The sequence below is a fragment of the Sinohyriopsis cumingii genome, chromosome 4 (assembly GCF_028554795.1).
Source record: "Sinohyriopsis cumingii isolate HCF-2022 chromosome 4, ASM2855479v2, whole genome shotgun sequence".
In the NCBI taxonomy this organism is placed as follows: domain Eukaryota; kingdom Metazoa; phylum Mollusca; class Bivalvia; order Unionida; family Unionidae; genus Sinohyriopsis; species Sinohyriopsis cumingii.
The window spans coordinates 121,289,748-121,310,369 of record NC_142964.1 but is presented as its reverse complement, the minus strand read 5'-3'; the positions used below and the strand labels follow the sequence as shown (position 1 = coordinate 121,310,369).

The window sequence follows — 20,622 nt, the reverse complement described above, 5'->3', positions numbered from 1 at the left end:
TAAGAACACAATTATTTTTCCAATATAGTCTATTCCTTTGTTTCTCAGAACTGAAGTTTCCGCTGTGTCCAATCCTAATAAATCACGTCTTAGTCTAAAGTACTTATAAAGTAAAACTTGTGATGTTCTTGTCATAGGTTTTCTGGCATGTTTTGAGAGGTTAGACTGTAAACAAAATGACATGTAATGGTTAACAGATTTCACTTCTGGATTAGTATCAGTGCTTCATTACTGACTGCATTTTTGCCAAAATACACACAGACAACCAAACTGTAATGTTTATATTCTAGTGAATAAACAGTTAACATTAAATCAATATTAGGAGTATTGATATATAATTTGTGTATCACTGCCAGATCAACAAGTAGATTTCCCAATTTTTTTCTGATATTGCAGACCAGTTGGGTGAGGCAGTATTTCATAATTAAATTGCTGATGCATGCGTAGAAGGCAGCATCTTGCAAAGGTAAAAGTAGCATGAAGAGGCTGTTTAGTGAGGATTATCACAAGGAACTTCATGTGTTAATTTTGCCTTGGGGTGATATTGCTTTCTACACGTCAGCAATTTAAAATTCGTCAATAGACGATAAACAGGTGTTCTGTTCTGACAAGTGTGAGCGTTAGGAAGGATTTAATGGTGTGGGTCAAAAGAAGAGCAATTTTACTAACCATCCACATACAAAGGTCAGTCAAAATAAATTTATTAATTACTAGAGTGACTGATAGACTGAAAGTATTTCTGCAGAAAGATCCATTATGAAATACTGCCTCACCTGGTTGGTCTCCACTACCAGTAATATAAGCAAAATAAAGTGGAGATCGACTTGTTGGTCAAGTATTGCCACCAAAATGAGGGAAGAAAATAATGCTCAAAATCTGGACTAATTATGTTCATGGGTACTGACAAAAGCTGGACTAATTATGTTCATGGGTACTGACTTGGAAGTAATAATCATAACCCTAGTCAATGTGGCAGCTAGTACATTTGGTATAGGAAGAACAACCAACCCACTGGAAACTACTGACTAGCTTTCTTGTATATCCACATTGGTCGAGCCAAGATGCGAACCCACACAGGCAGAGGTGAGATGTGAGTGATCTGTAAAGACACGCGCCTTAGACAGCTCTGTTAATGGTAGTGGCAAGAAAAGCTGATGTTATATAATGTATTTGTATGATGTAATATCTTACATAAGATGTGTTACAGGCTTGCATCCAGCACTACACATATTAGTGAGAGTTTCTTCTGACCATTCCCACCCCATTTTTAGATATTTACATTTATTTTGGGATGTTGTCAAAATCTCTACAATGGAGTGCATGAAGGGTCCAAATAAATGGGGCAGGAAGGGTCCAAGGAAACTTGGACTAATGTATAAGGCTGTCATGTTTAAAAACATAAAAAAATGTATGCAACCACTAGAACACAATATGTGATAAAATAATGAGCATGGGATTTAGGGTGGGAGCAGATTTCAAACTACATAAGGTAATCAGCTTGTTTGATAATTAGTAAAGGATAGTGTTTGTCAATAATTTCTTTATTACTGACATAAATTAATGCATGTGCCTGCTACTGCTGTCTCATATTAATTCTCAGATTAAAAATGAAAAAAAGGCAAATGACTAATGATTATTTATGACTGCAGAAGATTAATTAAAGTTGTATAGGGTAAGTATCATACAGTATCTATTTTTCACCTTTTGTATTATTGAGTATCAGTATGGAAGAAAATACATACATGTATATAGATATATCAACAATTTCTCCCCTAGTAACCAGAAAGACCAATAGATCGAGAAATTTAATATTCCTACTGAGTCTTCACTAGTCCTTCCAACAATATGCTGACAGGCAACAACTAAAACTTTACTTGCCATTGGACATTTGAAATTGTGAAATTTAGTAACCTCCAACTACTAATTTCCAGCCCTAGTGGGTGTGTGTGTGCAGCAAGTATATAATTACATATAACTGTGATTGGTACTAACCTCAGACTATCCAACTATGCTAATTTCAAGCCCTAGTATCGGTGGGCAGCAAGTGTGTATCTATAATTACGTATAACTGTCATTGGTACACTACTAGCCATTGGTCTGGTGAAATTTTGAAAATATCCAACTACAGCTAATTTCAATCCCTGTCAGCAGTGGGCAGCAAGTACATCTATAACTACATATAACTGTAATTGGTATTAGCCATTGAACTATTGAAATTGTGAAATTTACTAATCTGACAGGAAATACTGTCCTTGGGCAACCCTAATTTCAAGCCTCCATCCTCATGCTAGCAGACTATTACTAATTTCCAGTCATGGATATACTTATTAAATATACAGTCCATAATATTTCAGGGAAACACACATGTATCGTCAGGCTGTCATGATGGAACAAGAAAGAATGCACCAAGACCAGTTTTTTAGCCGACTTGGAAACCTTCCAGTGGTTACATCAGCATGGGTCCAAGCTTGTGATTTGTACATGAAAACGAAGGAGCGAAATGCAATTTTGCGCACAACCTGCAACTTGGCAGAAGGAGGAGTCAAGAAGTTTGCGGAGACCACAAAACCTCTGGTGGATAAATATCAGCCACAATGTAAGTGACTAGTTAACTCTACTGGTCATGCACCAGAAGATCTTATGGTATTGTCTGTTGTCCGTCATCCGTCTATCCTTTTGCACAAGTTTGTTATTGTTACTCATCCCAAACCACTTGGAGGATCGTCTGAAACTTTATCTACAGATTCATCCCATGGTCTGGTTCATTCACAGATTCATCCCATGGTCTGGTTCAGTGCTTCCCAACCCACATGCTACGACCCACATCAGAGTTGCATGGAGGGTCACCAGGATTTTCGTTTAGGGTGGCCAAAGTTATAAAAATGTACAAACATGTCATGGGGCCTAGAAAAAGTATTTTTTATTGTTGCTGTCAAAAAAAAAGGTTTGGAACCAATAGTCTGGTTGATCCTAATGAAAATGGTACTGCTTGGACATCCAGTATGGCTAATATGGCCACAATTTTACAGTCTCATTATTGCTACACATCCTGAATGGATGGTCACATCATCATAGGGTTTGCACTAAAAGACTTTTGAGAATGTCTTGTTGGTCCTAAATGAAAATGATGCCAATCTGACATCTAACTAATATGGCTACCACTTCAGTCATCTTCAAAATCTTGATATTGCCACTTGTTAGTAGGAAGATGTATCCTAAAAATATCTCTGTTCATCAGCAAATGGATAGCTGTATCAACAGGGATTTTCACCAATAGTCTTCTTACGATACCTAGTTTGTCCTAAATGATAATGGTGCCAGTCATACATCTATTTCTGCCATGATGATTGTCTTCAAATTCTTGTTTACACTAAGTGAAAATTGCTTTGACATTGGGTCTTCAAGAAAAGAGTTCTATTGATCTTCAATTTGTCCTAAATGAAATTGGTGCCAGGCTAACATCTAGTGTACCAAAGTTTGAAAATCTTCTTATTGCTGAGGAATATCTGACTGCTTTCAAAATCGACATTTTAAGGAATGAAATGTGTTAAATTCCTGGAAATCCTTTTCATCCTATGGAGAAACAGACCCTTAATGGACTTTATTTATCACCAGCATTGGCAGATAAGATATCTCACTTTAAAAAGGCAGCAGCAGTATCATTAAAAAATAAAGTAGTTATTGTCGACATCATTATAGTGTAGATAGCAGGAAGAATTGGTGATTTTTTCCATGTATAACAGAATGCATACGAAACTTGATCATTCACTTATTTGGAGCTGTCACTTAAATGAAATGCTATTTGACAGTGACATTGTACTTATGCCACTAGTTAGAGCAGGGTGCTGGTTGACTGTTGGTGCATTTTCTAAGGGGTGGGTATTTGTATGCATACAGCAGGTACATTAAGATCATGTTTGCACTGCATGTGTTATATGCCAAGATGATAACCAGACAACAGATGTATAATGCTATATATCAAGGACCTTTCGTTTGATTACCTGGCCATAAGGCCAAGTGATTTTGTCCTTTGTCCATTCCTAATTGCCATTTCCAACGTTCCAAAATCTGATTGACCCTTTTGTTCACTAGATGTTGATCCTTCATCCAATATGGCCATTATTACTAAGTACAAAGTCTTTTAATCTACTGATTTTAAAACTGATTAAAAAAAAATTGACAAAATGAAGCAGAAAAATCGGGGAATAGAGGGCTTTCAAGTTGGTACCAATGATGTAAACCCATCATCAGTTTAGCTGCCATTACTTGAAACAGAAACCTTGAAATGATTTCGCAGAATGTGCTAACAGAGTTTGCGCAAATTTGACAAAATACATTCTGTATTAGGGCTTTTAAGTGTATACAAACAATGCAAATTTGCCATATTGTTTCAAATAGAAAGTCTTTTAAAGAAATATAATTTGAAGTTTAACAGAAAGCTTGTTGGAATCAAGGGCTTTTTTATTTGTACAAACCATGCCAGGTACAAGTCTGTTGGCTACTGTTACAAAAAGAAAAAAAGATTAATTTCATTTAAAAAGCCACTTTACAGAATTATACCAAATTTCACAAAGTGACATGATTAAAGGTCTTTCACATTTGTACAAATTAAGCTGATATGCCATCACATATGGCCACTGACAGTAAAAACATTTTGTACACAGTGGTGTCTAAAAAACCCAGCTTTTTTGACCAACTTGACAGCATCATGGCAAAGGTACCTTTCAATATTGGACAAATGTTGCTGATTTACCATCAAGTATGGATAAAGAAGCAAGAAATGCAGAAACATTGAAATATTTTTTGTCTTCGTAACATATGCATTCTCCTACTTTAGAAGAAATTTAAACAGATTTTTATAATTGAAGAAAAAGCCAGATGTAAAGAAGAAAAAACAAAAGGCTTTCAAACAGTTTAAAACCAATCACACAAGTTTTCAATCTGGCATATATTTGTCTTGTGAAAATCACTCTACTTGACATTTCTATGAAATTCAAGCTGAACAGTACCATAAATGTAGTCAGCAATATTTTGGACACTTTTAGAGAATCGAAAGTAGAAATTTTGGATACAATCTGAACCTAATTTCTGAATATTAGTTTCAATTGGTATATTTTATTTTCCAACATTTTATGTAAGAAATATTTAAAACATGTATTTAGAAGTATTTTTTACATTGCTTGTTAGAACTGACTGAAAAATATGCAGACTGAATTGTCAGTAGTGTGGATTGAACATGCTTATTGATTGCTTAAAATTGTATATATCCTGTTTCAGTGGACATGGTGAACAGCTTTGCCTGTCAGCAGCTTGCCAAGCTGGAGGAAAATTACCCTGTCATCACTAAACCCACCAATCAGGTTTGTTAAAAAGGATGAGTATGAATTTTCACCCACATATTAATGCAGCACTTTCTTTTGTCTCTGTACTCGGTTTATTCATTTCCTCAGTTTGGAAAGTTTTGTTCATTGGTAAATCCTTTTGAAACAGAAAACCAGTCTAAAAATCCCACAATACTCCATTGGCAAGAGACAAGAGGGATAAGTGGATTCCGTGCTGTTTTGGTAAAATTTTAGAGGATGACCTGATAGAAAGAGTTTTTGAATGCATTATATTGTTTTATTTGATAAAAGCTCTGACCTTTCAGAGACAAGTTGACATCTTTGAGCAGGAAGATAAGGGAAAGTTTTGAGTATAGAGTAGGCTGTCCATTAATTTGCACATGTGATTTATGAAAGAAGTGGGCAGCAATCTGTTTCAGGTGTCTTGACATTAAACCATGAAATCAATAAGATACTTTTTATATAATACCTCTGCAGTTTTATACAAAACATACTGATAGGTAAATTTGTGGGTCCATGTACACATTTCAGATGTAGATTTACATTTTGGGTTGCCATATAGATTGACTTGCTGGTTGAAGTGCTGAAGGCACAAGTTTAGTGTATAAGATGGAAAACCTGCACAAGACATGCTGTTTATGTTTAAAGTCTTATTCAATTCTTATTCCCAGGTGCTGGATGAGGGCAAGAGGGTCTGTGAGACAGTGCTGAAACCAGTGACAGACAGAGTAAATGCTGTGCGTGAAACATACAACAAGGGAAAGGAGCAGGTTTGTTATAATCTTCATGTTTATGAACTACCAAATTATGAAACAAATAGATTTTACAGTTGATGTCTTTGTGGCACAGAATCCAAATGTCACTACATTTCATTACATGAAAAGACAAATTTAGATATGCAAATAAACAACTCCTGGGTATGTTCTTCACTAAGGCCACATACTTCATTTATTTGGTTGGTGGGCTAGTTAATTTGTTTGGTAGTTGAACTATTTTTTTAGCCCTACTGATGACAGACTAGAAGAACTTGTGGGATGGTCCTCATAAATTATTTGGATGGTTGCCATGAAACTTTCCACACACATTCATCCCATAGTCTGCTTGGTCTTTAAATGAAAATGTCCTCTCTTTTCGCATTGTCCATCTTGAAAATCTTATTATTGCTACTCTTCCTGAAAATGGATATCTTGTCAGGATGGGCATAGCAATTGATACAAATCATGAGTTTATATAACCTTGGTTTCTCATCCATTGATAAATCCAAATACCTGCAGGAATCCAAAAATGATGAAAATTCCCCCCCCCCCCTTTGCAAAAAAGAATAAGCCAAAAAAGAATGCAAAGTATGATGGTCAGGTCACCATGTTGGCACATTTAAAGAGCACTGGAAAACAAATTGGCAGTGGGTCAGATTTGATAAAGATACAGGCAAAATGTTTTCAACCTGTTTAAAAGTTTCCTGATTTAACCAACAGGTCCAGTGCCCCTATACCTTAGTGCAACTGACTTCAAAGTTGATTTGACTTCAGATGGATTTATCTGATAAAAGAAGACCACTTAAGTCCGATGGAGGTTTTATGCAGATAAGTAAAGAAAGAAAACTGCATTGTTTACATTTGTTTATCATTTCATAGCTCATACACGTAGCCATGCTTTTGCATTGAATTTGATGTTCCTTTCAACAGCTCAAGGAACTCTGGACTTGTTTGATAGGCATGTTGGACCTGGTTCCCTCAGAGGGTAACAGCTCCTGGACCTGCCATCCATTAACAATATTGTCAAGCCTTGTTCTTATGGTTACTTCTCCTAGATGGCTGATCATGTCGATATCGTGTTCACCAAAAGACTTTATATGATAAATTGGTTCTAAATGGAAATCTGTACAAGCTGATATCAAATGTGACCACCATGGCAGCCATTTTGAAAATCTTGTTTCTGTAACTCCAAAACATATAAAGTCTTGTCAACATGGTGTTTCCACACAAAGAATTGTTATGAAAATGGTTCCACTGTGACATCCAGTCTGTCCACCACTGGAGTTAATTTGAAAATCTTGTTGCTGCTGAATAATGTCAGAGATGGTTTAACATTTAAACAGAAGGAAAGGACTTGAATTGTTCATTTTTCCATATGACGGGTTCCAAAAAGTAAATCCACATTTAATGACATGTGACAATCTAAATGAAACATTTCCTGGCAATTTCAACCCTAGTCTGTTTTTGATTGGCTATCAACAGACTTCAAATGATTCATCAATATATTAAAAACAGCTGATGAATTAATGCCCTTTATAATAGAAATATGTGTACTAAGCATGTCATCAGTTGTTTCCTTCACAGCAGCCACTTTCTGCTTGTCAGTCAGAGACAGTGATCTTCCATGGATACACAGCTATATTTAAAATGATGAAACTAACACAAAATTATAGGATATGACAAAATTACACCTGTTAAACTTCATCCAAGTTGGGGAGTACCCTAAGAGTGCCGGATTTGATATGATCTTTCCTCACTAGCAGATTTATTCTCCTACTCTGACATTCATAGAATACTGTGTTATGATGCATGCATATATCTGCCGATGCCCAGCATGCTGCATGTGTGGATCATTTTATAAAATTTTATTTTGTCTATTGATCGATGTCAGTTATTGACAGGTTCAGAGAAAAAAAATATATACAGAACTTGTCAAGTACCCATCAGATGTACAAAATTTGCAGGTGTGTGTTTGTATTATAGATTAAATGCTTAGAAATTTAATTTGGCTCTCTTTCAGGTCTGTAAGGTTACTCAGCTTGGAACTAACACTGTTGCAACCATAAAGGATTTTGGAGTGGCCCAAGTCTCCAGGTCCATGGAAACGCAGTGTGGGAAATTTGTCATGGAAAAGGTCAATCATGCACTGGATTTTTCGGACCAGTGTGTTGAGAAATACCTTCCTGACTCGGAGGAGGATGGAGAGAATGAAGGAGAAGACGGTAATTATTGCACTCAAACTTGCAAAATTGCATAAAAAAGGAGTAATAGGTGGTCTTAGAACAAAGCTCTTAACTTTTGAAGATTCCATATAGACTTTAACAGTCAGTGACATTCTTTGAAATTTTCGTTTCTTTTACATGTACAAGGAAATTCCAAATTTATGAAATCTAAATCAATCTAAATCATTAGTGCCCAGTATCATAAACTTTTCTGTAACCACCAGTCTTACCAGGTGAAAGATGTTATTTTATCATAGATAAATAAGGAATACAATAATTTAATATAAGCTGTCACCCTGTTATTGTCTAATGGCACTGTTAGAGAAGTCCTCAATTGTGAACAATGAAATGGGCAGTTCTGTTCCATTTACATGAAAAAATCACTGCTGTAACGGCATTACCAGATGCTGTATGTGTACACATGCATAGTGCCTGTCGATTGTTAAATGTTCCTGGTGAAGGTTTGCCTGAATGTGTAATTTTTTTACCTCTTGTTGTCTTATTAAACCTTGTACACCTCTCCCTTGATAACTCGCACACAATGGGGTCCACAAACATAGACCACACTATAAGCGAGGCGCAAGTTACCGAGGGACCTCCAAAAATTTTTAAAAAATTCGCTTTGATATTGAGAAAACCGTTCAGGGGGAGGGTAGGGAACTGGGCTGTTTAATGACTGAATCCTCATTTTACAATCACGATGATAATAATTTTTAATAATGCGCTTTTTCTAATGAAGTTGTTTACGTTTTTCTGTTTAGATAACATTTTTTCTCTCAAAATATCCAACATGTGAAAGATTGTTCCAGCTGGTTTGAACACCCATCATGTGTACGCAAAAATCTGTATTACGTCACTGCTTTTTGTTTTCTTGATGAGTCTGGTTTCCGTAGTGGAGTTTTTAATAGTATCTTGCCAAATCGGTAGTCCATAATTTGGGAACTAGACTAACTGTTGATACACCACCAAACAAGATTTTTTTCATTTTTAAAACAAGCGACATTTATTTCATGAAACTTCTACATCGAAAATCAATTTTTTATTGTTCAGTTAGTACAATGTTAATGTTGTGATTTCATTGGAAGTAATAATGAAATTTCTTATCATCCCTGAGGATATCTCTAAATGCCAGCAAAAGAATTCTGACACTCGCTTGCTCATAAATGGTCTGTATCTGAAATCAAGCTCTATATTTTACGAAGTATTCGTTTTGCTTAGCTGCCTTGTTATCTTTGATCAGTTATGAAAGAGTTGGTTAATTTAAGGTAGTTTCTGTTACATACACAATAACGTTTATTACAGTGTTCGATTGATCAATTGAAGTGGGTTCACCCGACATACGACTGAGGCTGCTAGATTTTAAGTTAGTCCAATTTTTGTGCCCTTCAACTTTTCTTTTATTCCACCTCTTTTTTATTATTATTCAAAAGACATAATTAACGTGATAATACAAAGGGGCCAGCTTTTAATTCAGTGCAACAATACAACAAATACTTCCGCAAGTCAGTTATCAAAACACTGTCGGCACTTAATTAGGTTCTGAGAGAAATGCTTGCGGACATAGCTGTTACTGTAGATTGACGCATTTTATGTTTAATTACAAGAGGACACATTACATTTATGATGATTACACTTAAAAGGAACTAAAAGATGGAACTAGAACACAAATTTCAACTGATAAAAAAATTATTAAATTTGTATTTATTAAAGTACTGCCTCCACTCGGTGTAAGTGACAATTTCATTGATCAAAATTTCCTTACGTGTCATTAATTGCGGTGTACTAGGAATGTCGTTTGGAAAGAAAATGTAAAAACTTGTATGAGCTATTTTTAAATTTGATACTTCATAGTGTTGATTAAAATTTCCAGGTCCTATCTACCGTTTTCAACGATAAAATGAGCGATACATCAAAGTTTCTGTTACCAATTTTGATCACGATTTCCTTCAAGTTCAACAAATAGGGATACACTTTTGTGGTATTTTCGGTTTGAAAAAATGGGATCCATGCCTGCCACCGTGTTGCATGCGGGTTCACGAGTTATCAGGGTGCGAGTTGTCGAGGGAGTAGTGTAATTGGATTCTGAAGTTTCACTTTCATAGGCTTGCATTGGGCTATTAATAACCATAGGCTTGCATTGGACTATTAATGACCATAGTCTTGCATTGGGCTGTTAATAACCATGGGCTTGCATTGGACTATTAATGACCATAGGCTTGCATTGGACTATTAATGACCATAGGCTTGCATTGGACTATTAATGACCATAGTCTTGCATTGGGCTATTAATGACCATAGGCTCACATTGGGCTATTAATGACCATAGGCTCACATTGGGCTATTAATGACCATAGGCTTACATTCAAGACTAGGTTCATCAGAACATACAAGATGTTTGAAATTCATTCAGAACATTCTATACTTTTGGACTTGTGATATAATATTGAAGATTATTTTAGATTAATTTATAATACTGTCTTTTGAATTTTCACTTTGCATTTTAGGGAGAAAAAAATGTTTGTTTTGCTTTCAGTTACATAGTTGAACATCATAGATTCATAACAAAAGAATAATGCCAGAATTTAGCAAGGTCCTAGCTGCAGCAGTTCTGTAATTTAAACCTTGCAGGTGAACACGTTTCAGTTTTGGTTTCTGTTTATGCAACCATCTGAAACAAGTTGCAAGCACTCAGTGCAAGTTGTTGGCAGCAAAACTGAGAATGAGTCATGCCGTGAGTCTGGAGCAGACAGTTAATTAAGCCTGTAGAATTGGGGTCATTGTTGCTGGCCATGTTAACTTCTTGTTGTTTCGGGGTTTAACTCTGTTCAAGATAAGCTATATATGGTGCCCAGTATGACTGGTGGAGGAAAAACACTGGAAACCATGATAAGAACCACCAACCCATTGAAGCTAATGGCAGCATTCTCGCATACCCACAATGGCTGAGCTCAAGACTTGAACCCACTCAGGGCCCACATGTTAACTAGATCATGTGTCAAAATATATTTGTTACTAGCTTGGATGTTGGCATTCCTCAGCAATATGAGATTATTTAAATACTCAGTAGTTAAAAATTCCTGCAAATTTGTTTTGGCCAGTAGGGCATTACTTCCTTGATGGACTCTTGCTCACAGTTTACTGAAAAATTGCTTAATGATTTTTGCAGGTAACCAGGAGGAGAAAAGTTCAGAAAATCCATTGACTAAGGTTACCTCACTGAGCACCAAAGTTCGGCAGAGGATGTACAAGAGAGCAATGAAGGATTTTAAGGGCCTCCAGATGAGAAGCCAGGAGACCCTATCCAAGCTGAACTTCACTGTGAACTTGGTACAGGAACGCAGTTTTTTTTGTCTTGTCCACATTAGGTGATATTGAGACATGGATATCGCTTTCTGGCCATATTGGCAGCAGAAGCAGCATCATGTTCAAATACTAAAATTTGTATACCCCACAATGACATTGATAGGGGCATGTGGTGTAACTTTGTCCCTGGATGGGTAATCGTTCATTCCATGAATGCATTTCTTGTTAAAGTTGTTGGAAGTTACACAATATTGGTTATCATAGGTGTTCACTGAAAACTCTGGGTTCATTTATGAGCGATTATGTTTTCAAGAGAACTAAGTTTCTGTTCCATCCACACAAACAGCTGTAACATTTTGTTTCATGAATAGAGGAAATCCTTGAACAATATTGTCTGATACAAACAAGATGCGTTAGAAATAATATTGTTCTGTTTAGTCCAAATCGTAAATGAAATGTTAAATTATACTTTAATATATAAATAAAACTCTGTATGTCCCATTACACGTTGTTTCTGTGGCATGTGGGATTGTTTATTGCTGATTACCATAATCATGGATTAGTGAAATGACAGTCATTTCACATTTAGTTTCTACAACATGAATGTAAGGTCGTTCAAAGGTAAACAAATTGTTTCTTATTGGTGGTTTTTCTTGGTAATTGCATTAATGATTGAAGTTCTAGAAACACTACTTTTCATAAAAGGGATATAACTCTTGTCCTGACCTTAGTTAGCTGACTTGTGACAGCCCTGCAAACCTGGTGTGCACTTGACTCAGTCAGTCGAAAATAAATTATGATTTACCTACAAGCCTACAATGAACACTATAGTTCCTGTGATCATGAATTTAGTTGTATGGTCTGTGTACAATACCATTTACTGTTTATGAACTTAAGAATATCCTTGCTGAACTGCATGAAAATTACCATAAAAAATACTTGGGTCAAGCTCACTTTTCAATCGTTTTTGATAAAATTATGCACGGTTGTGATCCCTGTTCGATTCAAAAATGTCCTCAATTGTATCCTATTTGGCAGGGCATCCATGTCTTACGAGAAGTGTTTGGATTCATTATAAAAGATTTCTGAATTTGTAACTACAAAATACGATTAGAAAACAACATATAATCTGCTCTAAGATAGAAATGGAATATACTACTGTTTAGATGGGACTGGGGTTCATTTCAAATTTTTATGTGCATTTTTAAACGTCTTTATAAAAAGTAAACTCTAAAATGCTTGAGAACTCGCAATTTTTATTATTAATTTATCAAATCATGTGTCATGCTGAAAACCAGAACAGAAGCACACATTGGTTTTTAACAGTGAAAGACCGTAACAAGGACTGTTGAGAGATTGGTTAGTGTACTTGCATTTTGTTTTTAAAATGCTGTTTTTAAGGATCCTGCTGGCCAGACCTTAGAGCTGACAAAAGACATAGTCATTTCAATGACACCCATTGCTACCAACTCAGGTTTATTTATTTTAAAAAAAACTCTTTGATTTTTAGATCCAGTATGCTAAAAACAATATGGAGAGTACCAAGGACAAGATTAGTGAGACGTATGACCAGGTTCAGGAGAAGCTTAGTAATGTGTGGGAGCAGATTAACAAGGAGGAGTCTGATTGTGAAGAACATGCTCCACAGGTAAGGAATGCAAATAAAGTTGAGCCTTGTTTGTATAATGTGAGGATCCATGGTGGTTCATTTAGTTTCCTGGACTAGCATGGGTAAAGGTTCAAATCCTGCCATCAGATCAGCCCCGGTCTGCTACTGTGGTGTCTGTGAGCACCATTTACTCCAATTGGCTCATTATGATATACCCTTTCTATGCAACGGCAAAATGAACCAACAATACCTTTGCAAAATTGACCCATAGCATGGTTAGACAAGGATTGAGAATTTAATGGGTTTTGTAAACTGTATTGTACCTTTCGAGTATGTCATGTAATGCACATTTATTGTTTAACATTTTCTGTAACCACCAGTCTTACCAGGTGAAAACTTTTAGTTTATCGAGACCATCATGTTAGTTAATTAGTTAAATTGCTTTATTGAGACAATTTATCGAGACCATCATGTTAGTTAATTAGGTAAATTGCTTTATTGAGACAATCTTGTTACATAAGTATGTAAATTGCAGCCAGGTTAGTTAAAAAGGAGTTTCTCTCTAAAGTTTATTTATGTCTCGCCAGCATAAGCAATAGTGAGATGTAGTAGTCCTTTTTCCAGCATTGGCAGCAACTATATTTTTTTACGAGTTAAAGTTTTGAAAGTCTGCATCAGTTGATGTATTGTGTAAAGCTCTTTGATGATATAACCGTTGGCTGAAAGTTTATTCCATGATATGCCAAGAGTTTCTGACTCGTCTGCATAAGTATTATGATAAATGATGTTAAAACGGTTTGTTAAAATTTTAAAAACTTAACACAACTTCTGCAGCTGTTGAAATATTCATGTAAAACTGCGATAATATAGGTCACAAGTTTATGTTGTGATACAGGAGTTCCTACCTTACATCAGGGTGTGCAGTGTCAAAGTTTTGCAAATTTTTGAAAATCACATGTCTTCTGCATTGGTGGCTACATTCGACTGAAATTTACAATAATTGTACTATGGACTTCAGGCTTGTGCATAGAGGACTTGAGGCTTGTGCATAGATATTCTATTAATTTGTCTTTCCTTTTTCACCTGCCTAAGTAGAAAGCATGTTTCATGATTGTTACTCGTGTTCAGAGAGTATATTAATATTTTTGAGTTACTTGTCATAAAAATCAGTTATTGTATTCAACTATATAGGAAAATATAGGACATGAAATATTTCAATAGTTCTAAAGTTCTTGAGCTGATATGTAAGGAGTTAACATCTTGCCTGGCTCACCAACTTAAATGATCAACAATGCTTTGTGAAAATTTGTTTATGTCGCGGGGTGGGTGGGTATACTGACACGCATATGGAAGAAGTTGAGACATTTGATTTAATGGATCACTTGTCAGGTTGTACATGAAGGAAATGCTCAAAGATGGCGATTGTTTAAATACCAGTTGAGACTATAGTATCAGTGTCATTCCTTTGCTACAGTTTTGTTACCAGTAATTCAAACATGTACCTGAATGTTTTAAATGTTTTGTTTGTATTGTACTTTTAATTTATGTATTAGATTTTTTATCTTTATGCAGACTTTGGAAGGACAAACAATTGCTGTTGCCAGACGCCTCACCAAAGTTTTGAAAACCAATGTTGCCACAGTAACAGGATATTTGCCCGAATCCATGCAGCCAGCAGCTCTGAAGGACATGTTAAACCAAGCCAAACAGTTTTCCTTAGACCTGTACAAGTCCTTCAAAAATGTAAGTCAACTTCACACACAGTCAAAAAGACCTGAAAGCTGTTGATCCAGTTTATAGCCAGCATCTTTGAGATGAGGTTTATTAGTTGAGTCTAATTTAGCTTGTCACGTGTTAATGTATCTTGGTATAGTCCTGAAAAAAATAAATATTTTTTATTTTTCCTGCAAATAAGCAAACTTGGGAAGAATTTTACATGCATTTTTTGAAAGCCTATTTTCTGTCAGTTCAGCATGTGCACCATGTACCAGTGTTGTTATCCTTAGATTATTCACTAACAGTATTTGTTGAATGTATCACATCACTGCGTTTGGAGTATTCCAGAAAAGATCAGAATTACAAGTGACTTTGACTGAATTATGGGGTGTCTGCTCTTAATTCTATACTGACTATTTGAATGTCATTGAAACACATCTTGGCAAGTTCAAAGAATGGTTTACATCAGATAGCTTTTTTAACAAATCATTTCCTTCCTTTCAAACTTTTTAGTTAGAATGGAAGAATTGTGAAATTTATGATAAATGGCAGAATTGCGGCTTTAAGCACAATTGGTTTTTAGCTCTAGACCTGTTGACTGTCATCTGTAGCTGGATGACTGCATTGAAACTTTATGCAAATACATACACACATGTTCATCCTATTGTCTAGTTTGGTCCAAATAAAAATGTCACTGAGCAGGTATCCATTATAGCTGCCACAGTTGTCATTTAGCAATCTTGTTATTGCTTCTTTTGCTTCCTGAATTGACGGTTATATCGACATAGGGTTTTTACTAAAAGACTTTTTATGATGTAGGCCTAAATGAAAATGATGCTGATCTGATGTCCAATATGGCATCTATCTTGAAAATCTTACTGCTGCTTTACCTGAATAAATGATCATATCAACATGGGGTTTCAATACATCCTATTTCTGGTTGGTCTTAGATGAAAATGGTATAGCTACCTCTCCAGCATGGATGATCATATTCAGCATGGGGTTCCAATACATCCTATGTCTGGTTGGTCCTAGATGAAAATGGTTTGACATAAATCTTGAAAATCATATAGCTACCTCTCCAGCATGGATGGTCATATCAACATGGGGATTTCCATTAAAAAAAACTTGCGCTTCTTCTTATGTCTAGTTGGTCCTGAATGACAGTTGTGCCACCACAGTGGCCATTTTGAAAATCTTGTTATTGCAGCTATCACCGAATGGATGGTCATTAGACATTCAACCTAAATATAAAAAGGGCTCAACAAAATGAAGGCTTATAGTTGTCTTTAGACATTTTGTTTATTTACAGAAGCAAAAATTGATGTTATAAGTTCTTGCTTATTTATTCAGGTGTAAATGATGTTAGGATTTAAACTGATAGTAGCTTTTCAAATCAGGCATCCAGCTTTGAAGATATTCCATCCTGGGTACTGCAACAGACCAAAGAAAAGTTGAGTTACCTGCAAGAGACTCTCAGCTTCCTTGGCGATATGCTGGCTCATTCATCACTGAATTGGATGGTATGTATCGCTATTTAATGCTCTACTAGTCTGAATTGCATGTATATTCTAACAGTCTTTAGACAGGTTTAGTTGGCCCCTGGAAGTTTTATGCAAACTAGATATAATCGAGACATATCCTAGAAAAAGGTACAATCAAGATGCCATATTAACTTGTTCAGCCCCAGTCCCACCTGTAGGCATGATGAGGCTGTACCCTACTTCCGAGCTTTGCAGCATCAAGGTCATTTAAGATGCAGCAAAGTGGATGGTATTACAAAAAAAGCAGACTGATATAGTTCTACAATGATGCCAAAATATAACCTGGACGACCAGATAATCTGGAAGTTCTAGTTGCATCACAAAATACAGAGGGAAAAACCTAATTTTTTCGGACCCGTTTTTTTTCTGACCCAAAATTCGCCTGTAGTCTGAATCTGATTTTGTGTCCGATTTTAGACTTTTTGGCCTCAGATCTAAGGCAGACTGGTCTGAACTGCACACAGACAGGTGAACCTTTGCAGAAGGTAGGATAAGATGGGCAATTGGAATAAAGAGTGGTAAAACTTTAACCTGACTGCTCATGCACGAGCAAAATAACCAATGGAAAACTCTTTTTCTAACACAACTAGGCATTATGCTAATGGAAAATCTGTTGGAAGTTGATGTATTAAGATGTATTCAGAAATAGCCCCCAAAATCTGTTTCCTACTCACATTTCAGGTGAAAACAACAAAAACGTCCAGGGCTTAAATAGTTCAAGCACATCCTAGCATAGGTACGGTAAAGACACCACATTAAAGCATATCTTAGCAAGAGGTACAACCAAGACGCATAAAAGCATATCCTTGCAAGAGGTACAACCATCATATTAAAAATAAATCTGTTTCCTACTCACATTTCAGGTGAAAACAACAAAAACGTCCAGGGCTTAAATAGTTCAAGCACATCCTAGCATAGGTACGGTAAAGACACCACATTAAAGCATATCTTAGCAAGAGGTACAACCAAGACGCATAAAAGCATATCCTTGCAAGAGGTACAACCATCATATTAAAAATAAATCTGTTTCCTACTCACATTTCAGGTGAAAACAACAAAAACGTCCAGGGCTTAAATAGTTCAAGCACATCCTAGCATAGGTACGGTAAAGACACCACATTAAAGCATATCCTTGCAAGAGGTACAACCATCATATTAAAAATTATCCTAGAAAGAAGTACAGTCAAGACACACATTTTCAGCATATTCTAGCAAGAGGTACAACAGACACCACATTACACACAGCCCTTGTTGTAAGGAATCAGTAACCAAGTTGTGCAGTTAATTTGAATTGTGTTAAAGGCAAGTTGTCAAATTGAGTAAGATAACCAAGCTTAGGAAAATTTTAGTTATATTAGAAGCAATTGCTTACATGACAGTTGGCAAGGAGGACAATTAAAGTTGTTCAGGTCAATAATGCTGCATGTATTAAAGCTATAAAAAAAAGTACTGTCTTGTTATTGTTGTTGTTGTAGGGTTTAATGCCATATTTCAGCACATGCTAGGCTATACATGGTAGCCAGTATTAATGGTGGAGGAAGAACCCGGGAAAACTCCGGGAAGAACAACCGACCCACGAGAAGCTACTGTCTTGTAAAGATTCTGTTAAAACAACTTTAGTTTCAGTTGATCTTAACAATATATACTAACACAATGCATGCAACTAACTGCACTTCTTGCATGTAGATACATGATTATTTTACAGCATCCGCATTTAACTTGCTGTCCCTGAATGTGTCGAAGCTCGTATATCCCCAGGGTTGAAGATTGAAATTAGAATTATGGAGGTTTTATTATTCAACATGATACATTTTAAAGGATTTTTTTCTTCTGTCTTGTGATTAGACTACATGCTTGATGCTAAGACAGTTAAATTTCTCCACCATAATCCACCCAATATTTGGTATTTAGTATATGTGGCATAGCTTTTTCAACACCACATAGGAAGGAAATTGTATAGAAATGAGGCTTTTACAAAAAGAAAATTTATAAGAAGGTAGGAGTAAAATGGGCATACATTTTGCCTGAGGGCAAAAGTTAGAAAGTTAATTCTGGTGCAACTGTATAAAAAGTAATTTGAAAAGATTTGTAAAATGTTTGATCTATCCCAGTGTCCATTGAAAGGTAGAAGTAAGTTTTTTCAGGGTGATACAGTTACAATCTGTCCAAAGATTCACATAAATTCCAGGCTGTTAAAATTCGTCGGATTATCTGACATTACCTTGTATGTTTGATTATCAGGTGAGTCCTTATGTTTGATTATCAGTCAAGTTCATCTACAAACTAAAAACCCAGATCTGCTGTCATGTAATGTTAGGAGTGGTTAGTAGAACAAGCAACATAGACCATGATCTGCCAGTGCATTGTGCGATTATGGTCTGTGATGTTTGCATTTTGACTCTTAAGGGTGTATGCATGGTCATTATCTAACTACATTTTGTTAAACCATACCCCCATCTAAAATTCAAGTTCCATTTGATCAGTTGTATGCATCTAATTGCTTTTTTTTGACCATCCTGTGCTTTCGTACTGCTTCACTAATGTTTTGTTGCTGATATTCGTACAGCTTTTCTAATGCTAGTGCTGTTTTTGTGGATGGTTCAGGCTGTCATATTCTTGGCTGTTGTTCGGCTGATTTTCTTTGCTTTTTTTTTTTTTTTTTACATCTCACAAGTTTTAAAATGACATAGTTGCTAAAATGAGCTGATATTTTAATCGGTACTCACAGATCTAATTTTTAACCCAGTTTTTTTTAGTATTTTATTTTATCATCTTGAGAGCATTGTGTAACTATTCTACTTATATTACAAACTTTTCATTTAGAAAAATTGAGTGATAGAGATCAAAACTATTACTCATTATATAATACTTTGAGAAGTAATTTAAAGCCAGCTAAAAGTGTAAATTTGAATAAATGCTATTATTTTAACTTCTTATAAATCACTGAATTCATTATAACAAAACTTAGCGGAAAGTATCCTGGCTAGAAGTTCGTTGTTTTGAACATTATGATGCCAATAGGCATCAGATTTCTCCACAATTATTAAAAATAGAAAAATATTTAAACCAGTCCTCTTAAATTACTGAGTGGCCATTAACAAATTATATCCTGACTTCAAATTGTACAAATGATGATCCACTATAACAGACCTGCCAACTTACGGCATACTAGCAAAAAGTATGGAAAAATGATCGTTGCCAAAATATCTGGATAATTTGTTCATCCATGTTCTATTTCGGTCTGGGCTTCATCTTAGATATAGTGAAATTAGTCAGGGAACCAGTGAAACTGCACCTATTTGTTCATGCAAAGCATCTGCATGGTCAAACTGTTGATTATAGAATTTTTTTAAAATGGCATCCAGAAAGCGATGATTAAGACGAAAAGGAAAATAAGCTTCTAGAAAAGTGATAAAAAACACAGAAGAATAAAAAGGATTATTTAGATTCTTGTGAATAAAAGCTGGAAAGGACACAGTTACACTTATTGGACATCACATGCCAATTTGAGTATGTCTCGTGGCAGGACATGATTACCTTCATCATGTGAAATGGAAAAGAATTTCCAAGAATTATGTAAAGTTGAGAGATGGCAACAAGCCATTGAGCTGCATAGGGCTTGGAACTAGAGTTTGTGCAACTGTACCAGTGGTATATAAAGTGCGCGTACTTTTCAGTTGAACAATGTTTATCGTCGATACGTCAAACTTTTTAATTACGTTTTCCAGCTTTACAATAGCAGTTATTGATCTTTTGTTGCACCTTACTGAAAACTGGTCAATCTTATGGAAAAAAATCAACTGCCTTACTGAGACGGACTCGTCAGGGTTGGCAGGTCTGCATCAAATATGGCTGGCATTGCATACAAAGAAAAACATTAAATAACATCTTCTGAAACTCTGCTTACAATTTTGATCAAACTTACAGAAAGCTTTCTGGCATAAAGGGCTTTTACACAGATGATGCCAAATCAGCCTGATACAGCCACCATTATAGTAAATATGTAAAGCTTTAAATGACTACATCTTAGAATCTGTTCAGTAGAAATCAACCAAATTTTAAGTATCTAGGTGTTGATGGCTTTCAGATTTATACAAAAGAATGATGCTGATTTGACATTATGGAAATTTT

General features: G+C 35.6%; 1 protein-coding gene across 3 annotated transcripts in view; it reads left to right on the top strand.

Moving 5' to 3' along the window:
* The window catches only part of LOC149802020 (perilipin-2-like), a 48,831-nt gene that overhangs the window by 2,410 nt on the left and 25,799 nt on the right, over nucleotides 1–20,622 (top strand). For all 3 annotated transcript variants that reach the window (XM_089956415.1, XM_089956418.1, XM_089956416.1), the window contains exons 2-9: nucleotides 2,355–2,596; nucleotides 5,278–5,360; nucleotides 6,014–6,112; nucleotides 8,118–8,319; nucleotides 11,486–11,646; nucleotides 13,133–13,270; nucleotides 14,804–14,974; nucleotides 16,348–16,470. In XM_089956415.1, coding sequence (XP_089812541.1) covers nucleotides 2,355–2,596; nucleotides 5,278–5,360; nucleotides 6,014–6,112; nucleotides 8,118–8,319; nucleotides 11,486–11,646; nucleotides 13,133–13,270; nucleotides 14,804–14,974; nucleotides 16,348–16,470 — 1,219 coding nt within the window. The remainder of the gene's footprint in view (nucleotides 1–2,354; nucleotides 2,597–5,277; nucleotides 5,361–6,013; nucleotides 6,113–8,117; nucleotides 8,320–11,485; nucleotides 11,647–13,132; nucleotides 13,271–14,803; nucleotides 14,975–16,347; nucleotides 16,471–20,622) is intronic.